The sequence below is a fragment of the Eptatretus burgeri genome, chromosome 7 (genome assembly GCF_056783735.1).
Source record: "Eptatretus burgeri isolate ZD-2024b chromosome 7, Ebu_testis_v1, whole genome shotgun sequence".
Classification (NCBI taxonomy): domain Eukaryota; kingdom Metazoa; phylum Chordata; class Myxini; order Myxiniformes; family Myxinidae; genus Eptatretus; species Eptatretus burgeri.
Window position 1 is genome coordinate 67,175,266 of NC_140967.1, and position 12,509 is coordinate 67,187,774.

At 41.9% G+C, this 12,509-nt stretch overlaps 1 protein-coding gene across 4 annotated transcripts in view; it reads right to left on the reverse strand.

Moving 5' to 3' along the window:
- The window catches only part of LOC147023456 (putative serine/threonine-protein kinase MARK-C), a 51,263-nt gene that overhangs the window by 30,384 nt on the left and 8,370 nt on the right, over nucleotides 1-12,509 (reverse strand). For all 4 annotated transcript variants that reach the window (XR_015060196.1, XM_085888871.1, XM_085888869.1 and 1 more), the window contains exons 3-8: nucleotides 11,482-11,541; nucleotides 9,506-9,607; nucleotides 9,359-9,418; nucleotides 5,853-5,947; nucleotides 5,409-5,549; nucleotides 3,737-3,843 (exon numbers count right to left, since the gene is read on the reverse strand). Coding sequence is in view for 3 of the 4 variants with exons in the window: in XM_085888871.1 (XP_085744997.1) it covers nucleotides 3,737-3,843; nucleotides 5,409-5,549; nucleotides 5,853-5,947; nucleotides 9,359-9,418; nucleotides 9,506-9,607; nucleotides 11,482-11,541 (565 nt within the window). In the remaining variant the exon portion in view is untranslated. The remainder of the gene's footprint in view (nucleotides 1-3,736; nucleotides 3,844-5,408; nucleotides 5,550-5,852; nucleotides 5,948-9,358; nucleotides 9,419-9,505; nucleotides 9,608-11,481; nucleotides 11,542-12,509) is intronic.

Below are 12,509 nucleotides of genomic sequence, written 5' to 3' on the forward strand. Positions count from 1 at the left end.
AATAAATAAATGCAGTAATACCCCGATTTACATCAAGTTATTTGTACCAACATCTGATTTGCGTTGCCTAAACTCACACTTACGTCTCTTTAAAAGTCGCACATTATATTCTCGAACGTTTTCAGAACTTAAAAGACTGATAAAGATTCCAGAATACATCGTGAAAGTACCAAATTGGGAGATTGCAAAATTGCCGAAAGAACTGCTGCATGTTTGTGTACTTCACTATAACTGTCATTAATTAAAAATTAGTAATATCACAGGTAAAAAGTGAAATATAATCCCTGAAGTGGCGACGTTAGGAACGCATCCCTCACTCATTCCATGAATTGTTATGAAAAAAATGACTCTGATACTCATCAAACTTTTCAGGAATGCATCCCCATCACAAACCAGGGTATTACTGTGTAAAGGTTGTTTTTATTTTTTGTATGCAGTCTGTGGCTGCTTAGCTGCTTCATTTTCGAGAGGGGGGGCTGTGGAGGGGGGGGGGAACAAGAAACAAGGAAATCCAACACAGGTGGAGGCCATTCAGCCCATCATGCCTGCGCAAACACCACACTAACCCATCCACACAAGATCCAAGGAAGAAAATGCAAAAAAAAAAATGTTTTTAATTAATGAAATAAAAAAGAAATTTTTGGTCGTTTTTTTTTTTGCAGTTTTTTATAGTTATTTTTAGATCCTCGTGGAGGATCTCAAAGTCTTATTCACGTTGTTGTTCTTCATCTTCTTCTTGTGGACTTTTTTAGATCCTCGTGGAGGATCTCTAAGTCTTATTCACGTTGTTGTTCTTCATCTTCTTCTTGTGGACTTTTTTGTTTCACAGCCCACTGTTTTCATCGAAACTTCCTGAAACTTGGCATATATATGTAAAAATACCCTGCACAGAGAGTAACCATCTCCGATTTTGAAAATTCCTCCAAGAAAAAAAAGTTATGACGTCAAAATATCTCCGCTAATGGAAATCACCTAAAAAATTATCTCCGAAACTAGGCAAGCTTTTTGAATTCTGTTTGCGGGAATCGAACAGGGCATTAGCAGAAATGAATTACCGCACATATGATGCATCACTTTGACGTCATATCAATTTTTATGACGTCATTCCTATTTTTGACTTTTTTTGTTTCACAACCCAGAGTTCTCATCGGATCTTTGTGAAACTTGCTATGTATATGCAGAAAGCCCACGCGCAGGCAGTTACCATCTCCAATTTTGGAAATTCTTCTGAGAAAAAAAGGTGACGTCATAATATCGCCGCTAATGGAAATCGCCTATACCATTATCTCCGAAACTAGGCAAGCTGTTTAAATTTTGTTTGCAGGAATGAAGCCGGGCATTAGCACATAATTTATCGCAAACCTGATACATTACAATGACGTCATATTCGTTTTTATGACGTCAACATTAAGAGGATGAGGATCTTAACTCATTTGAGCTTGTTTCGTTTTTTTTGTTGTTTTTTTTTGTAATTTTATCTTTTTTATTTATATAAATATATATTTCCCCTTTTCTTGCCATCGGGGTGGGGGCATGGGCTTTGTTAAAAACACACATCAACCACACAGCCACCCTTAACGGCCCTCACTAAATTCCTGTACAATTTTAACACCACCTCTTTTGATTTATAATTGATCCCCCTCTGAATACAACCTAAAACCCGATTTGCTTTACCTCGAGCTGGCTGGCACTGTGCTGCCTGCTCACCTCCCATATCTATTACCACCCCCAGATCCTTCTCCTGTGTGACACGCTCCAAAATTACACCTTGCATCCTGTAATCTCTATTTTCATTGTTGTTTTCCATCCCCAACACCTTACACTTTCTCAGGTGAAATTCCATCTGCCAATCTTTTGCCCAATCTAGAGAATATCAATACTTTCCTGTATCTGATCACCACCCCCTCTGCTGTCCACCTTACCTCCAAGCTTTGTGTCATCCACAAATTTGGAAAGTTTACTCTTCATTCCATTATCCATATCATTAATGTAAATAATGAATAGTAATGGTCCGAGTACTGATCCCTGAGGTAGCCCGCTATTTACAACTTCTCAGCAAGACATCCTCCCACTCACAGCCACAATTTGCTTCGTATCACAAAGACAGTTTGCAATCCAGTTAGCCACCTGACCAGCCACTCCACAAGCCCTCACTTTGGCGAACAACCTCCGATGTGGTACCTCATCAAATACTTTCTTAAAGTCTAGATATACTATGTCCACTGCCTTTCCCTCATCCACCCAATTAGACACTGATTCATAGAACTCTAAAACATTTATTAGACAGGAACGACATTTGGTAAACCCATGCTAACTACCTTTAATTAAGTTGTATTTATTTAAATGGTTCCTCATTAATATCTCCAACAACTTCCCCACAACTGAAGTCAAACTAACAGGTCTATAGTTTCCCAATTCTTTTCTGGATCCTTTCTTAAATAATGGTGTTACATTTGCTACTCTCCAATCCTTCAGTACCTGTCCTGACTCCAGTGAGCTATTGAAAACATCCGTTAACATCTCGCTTATCTGCTCAGCCACCTCCCTCATGACTCTCGGTTGCATATTATCTGGACCTGGAGCCTAATCAACTGAGATTACCTAGCTGCTCCCTTACTTCCTCCACTTCAACCTGGATCTTCTGTAAAAGCCCTTTCTCACCTCAGTGATTGATACTCTCAGCTATTGGCAATTTTCCTGACAGTTCTTGTGTAAATGTTGAAGCAAAATACCTGTTTAATAAGCCTGCCATCTCACTTTCATCACGAACCACTCTCCCGGTGCTATTCCTCAATGGGTCCACACTGATCCTAACCTGTTATTTTCCCCTGATATACTTAAAGAAAGCCTTGCTATTATGTTTAATATTCTTAGCTACGTCCTTCTCATACTCTCTTTTGGCTTGCCGAGTTATTTTCTTAACTTGCCTCTGTTTACTTCGATAGTGATTAAATCTAACTCCAGTCCTGTTATTTTATACCTCATAAATGCCTTCTGCATCTCCTTGATAGCATTACTTAATTCACTGCTCAACGACCCTGGTCTATTTCTACTTCTACTTTTACACCTCATTGGAATGTACTGACTCTGCACTCTTTACATTTGGTTTTTAAAGGTTTCCCATTTTTCTGATGCTGATTTTCCTGTTGTTGGAGTCTCCCAATCTGCATCACCCAATTCTCTCCTCATATCCTCAAAGTTTGCCTTCCTGAAATTTAATAGCCTTACCCTACTATCCTGAACTCTAACCCTCAACAAAATCTTTGCACACACAATGTTATGTTCACTTGCTCCTAAATGCTCCCCAACCTCCACCTCCTCCACCATATTGGGATCTTTACTTAAAAGGTCTAACACTGCACTCCCCCTCATGATCTGCAAACTGGGTTAAAAAGCAATCCTGGACTAAAACTGAGAAATCCTCATCCACTCTGCCCTTTCCCTGTTCCTGGACCCAATCTATCCCTGGCAAGTTAAAATCTCCCACAGTCAATACTCTTCCCTTACCACATGCCCTTTTGAATTCTTAAGATCTGGGATGGGGGCAATGTGCCACTGATGCAGTGTCCCTGTTACCCACAAGCTGGTACTCATTTTGCCGACCTCAGAACCCACCTGGTGTTAATTCAATGCACAGCAGGGGCTCAAACTCAAGACCCTAAAATCTTAAGCCAGCCACCTTACCCATTAAGCCAACACCAGGCCTTTTATTAAGGTAATCCAATGTGTTGCTTACCACTTTAGGCTTAACAATGAGCTCGTCTTGATTTGACTCAGACTCAGACTCATCACTGTCATCACTTTCTTCACTCTCATCATCCTCACTCCGATTGAGAGAATATCCTGGAAAGAAGAGGCAAAATCAATACAAAACAGATGCTGTAAAATAAAAATATCAATGGACAGAATACCACATTGTTCCGATGTGTGTGTGAATTGTGGAAATCAGATGTCAATTTCATAAATTAGTCTCCTCCTCCTTCTTCTTCTTCTTCTTCTTCTTCTTCTTTGCTAGACAGTTGTTCATACACCATGTCCCCGAGTAAGAGGTCAAGGGCTCAGAACATGTAAGGTTGGCCCAAGACTGTCAGGAAGCGGTCGGGAAAGCCTGACATGATTGGAGTTGGTAAAGGAAGGTTGTTGTAATTTGTTCAGAGTGCCGGCAATAACTCGCCAACTTTTCATGAAAGGCATCGAAAGATGTTTTGTATCTCCAAACTAATGTGATCAGATGGGACACCCAGCACAAGGTCCATCTGAGGGACTGCAAATTTGTGACCAAACGCCCGACTGGCGAAGCACCAATTTTATTTTATTAAACGGATGGAATCGCCAGGGAGGACATTGCTATCTGCCGTCAGAAGCGAGGGAAAGCTGACCTTTCTGGCATCAACCCTTTGGCGGACCAACAATGCCAAAAACAGTTCGACACGAGCAAGACGAGCTCTTCATTTGACAGTGTATGGTCAGAATGATAATAATCAATCAAAGCAGACTGGACAGTTCAGAGGTAAATTTGCTACCTCCGTACAGCCTTGCTGGACACAGATCAATTTATGAATGAGGAATTCTGTTCAGGAAAAGGATAAAGGAGGAATAATGGTGGAAAAACCACACAAATGCATCTGAAACAGTGTTGGACAGCAATGAAGAACACAAAATTACGTTTTCGGATTGATATTAAAGGGGTTTATATTTCAGAATCAAAGCAGTCTTCTTCTTCATTCTAATGAAGCACAAGTTAGCAGGGCCGCATCATTGGCAGAGGGTGGTGGCTGTACTGCTGATGCAGTGCCCTCTACTGGTTAGGGTAGGATTTGAAATAGGTTCAGGGTGCCGGCTGTACTGCTGATGCAGTGCCCTCTACTGGTTAGGGTAGGATTTGAAATTTGTTCAGGGTGCCGGCTGTACTGCTGATGCAGTGCCCTCTACTGGTTAGGGTAGGATTTGAAATAGGTTCAGGGTGCCGGCAATGGCTCGCCGACTCCTCGCAAAGGACACGATGGGATTTTAACATCCACAAACTAATGCCAGCAGATGGGACTCCCATTTAATGTCCATCCGATGGACGGCACACATTGGTGAATGACCCTGCCTGTGCAACACCAGGATGACAGTTTATAACTGGGTCAGGATTCAAACTCAGGTTAGACAGCATGGAGGCAAGTGTGCATACCTCAAGGCCATCCTGTCAGTCAGACAAAGCAGTGCTGGCAAGAAGAGTCAAAATGGATCCAAGAAAGGTTTGACTCATGAGGAAAGATTCGAAGAAAAAAGAAATGCTGTTACATTTGAGATGAGATAAAATATCATGAAAACAAAATATTGTCTGGTGGATTGACGTGATCATTGCCGACTCTCTCCCAAGCCTCTTGACCTCCGTTTCACAGTATGCCTTTGGTACTCACCTTTCTTCGCAGCGAGCCAGCTCTTTAGTGTCTCAATGGGCACCTGCTCATGCACGTACCCACACAGCTCACTATAATGAGAGTGAAGGTACTCAAACAGAAAATCTCTGTGACATAGAAGGTAGGCCTTCACTTTTTCATCTGAGAAATGCAAAGAGGAGATATTTCAGAACATTAATAAACATTCACCTGATAAACAGTGAGATATGTGCAGATCTCACTTCAAGCAAGCAGTGTACCATCATCGCACATCATCCTTCCTCCTGAGCATGATCTTTATGATCGTTTATGTCATTGTCAGGAGGATCCAGCAGCCACCAAGTGCAAATTAACAAATAAAAACAACCATTTTCAGGTCTCTCCTCTCACATGCAAAATACTTGGAACAGAGATGATCATTTATTCTGTGAAAAGATAAATTCCCAAATAATTCTCAAAACTCACCAGTTAACGGCTCTTCCTCAAACGATCCATTTCTCTTTTGAGGCTCGTTGTTCTCTGCCTCAAGCGACACATTCGTCACTTGAGGCTCAAAATTCCTGCAGAAAAGAAAGATTTTGTGTAGCTGTAGTTTTAAAAATGTCACAAAGAAGAAACAATGTCAAATTTAAAATATAGTCAGGTTGGTGAGAATCAGACTGCATTGGTTCTATATGTTTTATGCATTCAGACAATAAACAACACTACTGGACTGATACCCGACTGACTAAGTATCTCCAAACACAGTTTAAACGATGAAGCCAATAAATGGTGAAGAGGGTATGAACATCACCAAAAAGTTTTTGTTTTTAAGGCGCTGTCACATCTTGACGATTTAGCCAGCGTATGCCGACTTATGAAAAATTTGTCTAAAACGCCGGCACACGTTGAATACGTTATGGGTAAGTTTTGTATACGTTAAGAGCACGCTGAAAAACACTGCCATACGTCGTAGTACGCTGGCTTTCATCGTTGTACTTTGCGGTTGTCCTGAAATTTTAGCATGCTTGAAATCTTATGACGTATGCCAGCGTATGACTCACACTTTCTGCTACGCTGGCCATAAGTTGTAGGCACGTTATGCGATCGTTGACACATGTCAACACACGTTACTTGTAAGTTACTCATAAGTCGAAACACGTCGAGGTAATGATTAGCGTACCTGAAACTTATTTATAACCTATGAGTAACGTGCTTTGAACCTATGTGTAACGTACCTCCAACGCATATTGACGTATGTAGACGTATTTGATTGACGTCTTCCGGACGACCACAGAACTTACTGAACGTATTTCTAATTTACAGCTACCGTATAATGGCATATTGGCAGCGTTTAAAAAAAAAAGAAACAACAATAACTTCCAATATTTCGTCACGCCCGATTGCCTCTTCACGTTGCTCATGTCTTATTCTTAGTTCCTCCTCTGTGAATATTTTCTGTTTGAGGAGATTGTCACCTCGACGTCGAAACTTAAAAGCAAATGTCCGAATATACAGTATTTTAAAATTCGTGATAGACTAAAAATAAAAATAAAAAAAACAACAACAACTTCAGATATTTCGTCAGGTGTCTTCATGGAGCCAAGGAGAAAAAAAGAAAATGTGCCTTGACGGAGAAAATAAGTTTCGGGTATGCTAAACATTACCTCGACGTGGTTCGACTTATGAGTAACTTACAAGGAACTTGTGTCGACGTGTGTCAACGATCGCATATCGTGCCTACAACTTATTCCCAGCATAGAGGAACGTGTGAGCCATACTGTGAGTACGTCGTAAAATTTTCAGCATGCTTGAAATTTCATGACGTACGAGACGTACCACGAAATATGACAGCATACTTCATCGTTTTTCAGCGTGCTCTTAATGTATACACAACTTACCCATAACGTATTCGACGTGTGCCAGCTTGGTTCGGCAAAATTTTCATAGGTCGGTATACGCTGGCTAAATCGTCAAGGTGTGACAGCGCCTTTAACTTGGTGACCCGAGCTCCCACATGCACCTCCAAGCCATCCTAACCTGGGTTTGAATACCGGCCCAGCTATAAACTCACAGCTATGTACAGTGTATGAAAGAAGAAGAAGAAGCGAAATCTGAACATGAAGAGGCAAATGATTAAAAGGGAAGTTGAAACAGCTGATCATTTAATCAAAATGCAAATTTCAAATCTCAATTCCAGGAATGCTCCACATTAATGCATGCTGACTTTGATAGTCCAATGTTGGGTGGATGAAGGAAGTGCAGTGGACGTGGTGTATCTCAACTTTTACAAACTTAAACGAAGAACGAATTTGATCAATGGCAACTTTCGATGTGTGCATGTGACAACAATATCCCAAACACTCCATAAGTCTGGCCTGTAGGGGAGGGTGGCAAGAAGGAAGCCATGACTCAAAAAAGCCGACTTTGAGTCCCGTTTGAGGGATGCAAAAAAACACGCTGAAGATTCTGAAGACATGCGGCAAAAAGTTTGTGGGCTGATGAAACAAAGAAGGAACTTTTGGCGTAAATGCAAACGGTTACGTTTGGTGCAAACCCAACATAACACATCGCCCAAAGAACACCATCCCGACTTCGAAGCATGGTGGAGGCAGTATCATGTTACAGAGATATTTCTCATCAGCAGGGACTGGGGCATTTGTCCGGATGGAAGGGAAAATCCATCGATCCATCCATTGGGACCATAATCTGTGCAGAGCATTGGTGCTGCCTGAGCAGTCTCCTTGGCGATTGGACAATCCTGGACAGGTCGTCATTCCGACACAGGATACCAGCAAGCTGGCACTCATTTTGCCGACCTCAGAAAGATGACAGGCAGAGTCAAGGGAAAATGGATGGAGCAAAATACAGAAAAATCTGAGAGGAAAACCTGCTGTCCTCTGCAAGAAAGCAGAAATTTGGAAGGAAGTTCACTTTTCAGCATGACAACGACCTGAAGCACACAGCCAAAGCTACACTTTATTGACTAAGGAAGAAAAAGATAAATGTCCTTGAGTGGCCGAGTCAAGGCCCCGACCTAAATCCAATCGAAAATCTGTGGCATGACTTGAAGATTGCTGTCCATCAACACTCCCCACACAACTTGACTGAGCTTGAACAGTTTTGTGCAGAAGAATGGGTAAATATTGCCAATCAAGGTGTGCAAAGTTGGTGGAGACCTATCCCAACAAACTCACAGCTGTAAATGCTGTTAAAGGTGCTTCCACCAAGCATTAACTCAGTGGGGTGGACACTTATCCAACCAAGATATTCTAGTTTTGTATTTTTCATTAATTTTCTGAAATTTTTAGAATTTGTTTTTCATTTGGAAGTTGTGGGTTATGATGTGTCAATAATGGTGGAAAAAGTCTGAGTTAATGAAATTTAATTCCAGGATATAAGGCAACAAAAGGTGAAAATTTTGAAAGGGGGTGTAGACTTTCTATTGTCAGTGCATATGCTTCAAAAAACTAAAAAAACGACTCAATCAATTCTTGCATGTTCCCACGGGGTACCCCAAGTATGGTTTCTGCCTCGGTAGCATATCTTGGAGGGGGTTCAGGCGGGGCTGGGGGGAAAGACTCCGATTTTGTCAATGTAAATGTGCATCGTTTTGCACCACCCGGTGGTATCCGGAATGACAAATAATCTTCTTATGTAAAGAAAGCTGAAACAACTTGATAATGTGCATTACGGTGATGTTGAAATCAGTGAGAATAATTCAAAATGTTGAATTTCATTCCTTTTCGGCACCAACACAGCTTCCGTTTTAGCACCAACAAAGCTTCGCAGTGAAGTGGAAGTGATTATTGCGAGCAACTTATACAAGCAGCAAGATTGGCAGGCAAAGGTAAGGCAAGCTGAGTTCGAGGCAGATGGAAGATGTCCTGAGATGTGACAGGGTTAGCTTTCATTTCCTTAAAGGAATACCATTTTTCTTGCTCATATGTTTCATGTCACAACATTCTGAAGGGACATTTTCTCGTACTTACATGGGATGTTTATTGTTGCCACAATCCTTCTCCTCCTTGTCATGTTTCTTGCACCGATGCCTGGGTTGAAAAGGATTGAAAAGTCAGTTTCTTATATTTCCAAAAACAAGTTAAAAAAGTAAAGATGAAGAAAAGAAAATTATTTACTTTAGACGCTTCCAAAGAGTGGGTTTCTTTGGTTTAGTTGCTGGATATGAGTCGTTCAGAACGACGTCTTGGTAATCAGTAGACTCGTTCATCTTTGCTTCCCTGAAAAAGAACAGTTCTCTTCAGTACCTTTTAACCATTTTGATCCCTGTGATTCTAAGTCCGCACCCACTGGGACATGAAGCGGTGGTCAAATCCAAACAAATCATTACATATTTCATGTGTCCCCCAATGTTTATTACATGTAAAAACTTTCATTTAAAAATGTGTCTGTAATTGTATTTTGGGGGATTTGACCTTTTGACCCCACCCCAGGAGGCATGTCCAAATATGGACTGCTCTTGCTCGATTGCATATATGATGATCATAACTCCCAAGTTTAGTGAATGTATTCTCAACCATTTCGGAGAAGAGAGCATGACGGATGGACAGACGTCTGACGGAGCGGATTACGATTTGTTGTTTTTTTCAAAAAATGTGGGGATAATCAAGTAGTTCGTCAAACACAGACTGAATCTGTAGACAGAAAGAATGTGACTATTTGCTTAACCCTACCTTGCACTTCGCTTGTGGGGTAATAAACTCATTAATTTAATTAATGTGGGGTTTATGAAGCACAGACATGATTGGATAAATGGCCACATCAAAGTTCCTTGTGTTCGTTGACATTATTGGTGGGTATTATTACCTCCACCACTGAAGCTGGAAGGAGGTTATGTTTTCACCCCTGTCTGTCTGTTTGTTTGTCTATGTGCAGGATATCTGAAAAAGTTGTGGACAGATCTGGGTGAGATTTTGTGGAGAGGTTGGGTGTGTGACAAGGATCAATTGATTCGATTTTGGTGAAGATCTGGATCCGGCGACTAGAATTTTTAAAGTGATTATTCACCATTGAGAGGTAGGACCAAAAACAATATCCAAAATTCATTGGGAGCATACTCTGTGAAGAGCATTCATTGTTGCTGCCAAAGCACTCTCCTCAGCTATTGGGCACAATCCTTGACAGGTCATTGCTCCAATGCAGGATACTCAAATAGCTCAATCATCCCAGCAAGCTGGTACTCATTTTGCTGACCTCAGAAGGATGACAGACTGAATCAACCCCATCTGGTATTAATTCAACAGCCAAGCAGGATTTGAACTCAGGACCCGAGCATGATATTTCAATAATGTATTGGGCCTGATATGTTCTCGTGGATCAGGCATTGCATGGCAGAGGTAGGTGCTCCACCGAGTGCCCTTCCAGTTTTGATGTAATATTGTAGAAAGCAGTTGTTGCCATGCTTTATTATGGATTAAATATTTGCAAATGTTGACTGACATCTCAATACATATGTGGTTGAAGTGGTATTCCACGTATCGCTTCCCTCCTCAGATCAGGTACCTCCTGACACTTGCCACATGCACTTCTCCTCAATGGATATTCCGAAAACCTCAAACTTTCTCTTCTTCTTTAATTATCCAAAGAACCAACACCAACTTATACGGTTGGTCAGTGGAAACGGTTGTGGCCCAAGTCTTTCACGAACTGGTTGACCATTGCTTTTGTTTACTGGCAGGAATTTGTTATTTGTTCATGGTACCGGCAATAACTAGTCAACTCTTTGCAGTTTTTAAGAGACATGATGGGATCATTGATGTTCATCAATACCCCCAAGTGCTGGCAGCTGGTTGTCTTGCTTCACGTCCTTTGGTGGGACAGCACACACATGTACGCCTTGCCCTTAATGTAAAACACCAGGATGAACATTAATATCTGGATCAAGATTCTAACCCAGGCTAAACAACTCAGCACAAGTACCTCAAAGCAATCCCCCAGCCCATAAAGCTCCAACCTATGGTACAGAAAATATTTGAGGAGCAATATGTGTCCGAGAGACGACAAGGTTTGCTTAAATTTCCTTCAAAAAGGAAGACTATTTCTTTTACTGGGACGTTTTTATCAACATCTATCAGGGTTATTTTCTCTTACTTACACGTTTTGTTCAATATCGATGAAACCATTCATGTTCTTGTCACGTCTCCTCCACTTTTGCCTGGGATAAAACATATTGAAAATTATATTTATTGTACATGAGCAAATACAACCCACCACTTCGCAGACAGGAATATTAAAGGGGAGGGAGAGAAAAAAGGGGTGGGAGAGATAGAGAGGGGAAGGGAAGAGAGGGTGGGGAGAGGGGGTGGGGAGAGGGGTTGGTAGGGGGGAGAGTAAGGATGTGGAAGTGAAAAGAGAGAGGAAGAAAGGGGAGTGAGGAGGTGTGGGGGAGTGAGGAGGGGTAGGGTGTGAGGAGGTCGGGAGAGTGAGGAGGGGTGGTGGAAGGCAAGGCAGCAAGATGTCAAAGGAAGAGAAGGCAGACGTGCAGTGGAGTATTAATTACGATTCATACCGTCTCATCAAAATGCTTCCGCATAGCATAACAGTGAAGATGGAAACAAAATAATGTCTGAAATCAATTTTGGACCAGTCATACTATAAATACCACCTGGAGATAAATACCGACCTGAGCCGAACACGGCCCGGACACATCCGGAGACAAACTCCCCACGCCCGTCGTAAACACCGCTTGGACACGTTCGGAGACAAACACCGCCCGGACATGTCTGGAGCTAAGCTGTCCAGAAAAAAAACACCGCTCGGACATGTCCCCAGACAAACGCCCATCCAGAAACATCCAAGGAACAAACACCTGTCCAGACATAAAAACCACCCAGACACGTTCGGAAACAAACACTGCCCGGACACGTCAGAAGACAAACACCACCCAGCCACATTCAGAGACAAACACCGCCCGGATGCATTCGGCGCTCAGCTGTTCGAAGACAAACACTGCCCGGATAGGTCCGGAGACAAACACTGTCTGGAAATAAACTACGCCCAGACACATCTGCAGACAAAATCTGTCCGGGCATGTCAGGAGATAAACTCCATCCAGACATGTCTGAAGACAAACATCACCCGGAGGCATTCAGAGCTAAGCTGATCGAAGACAAACACCGCCCA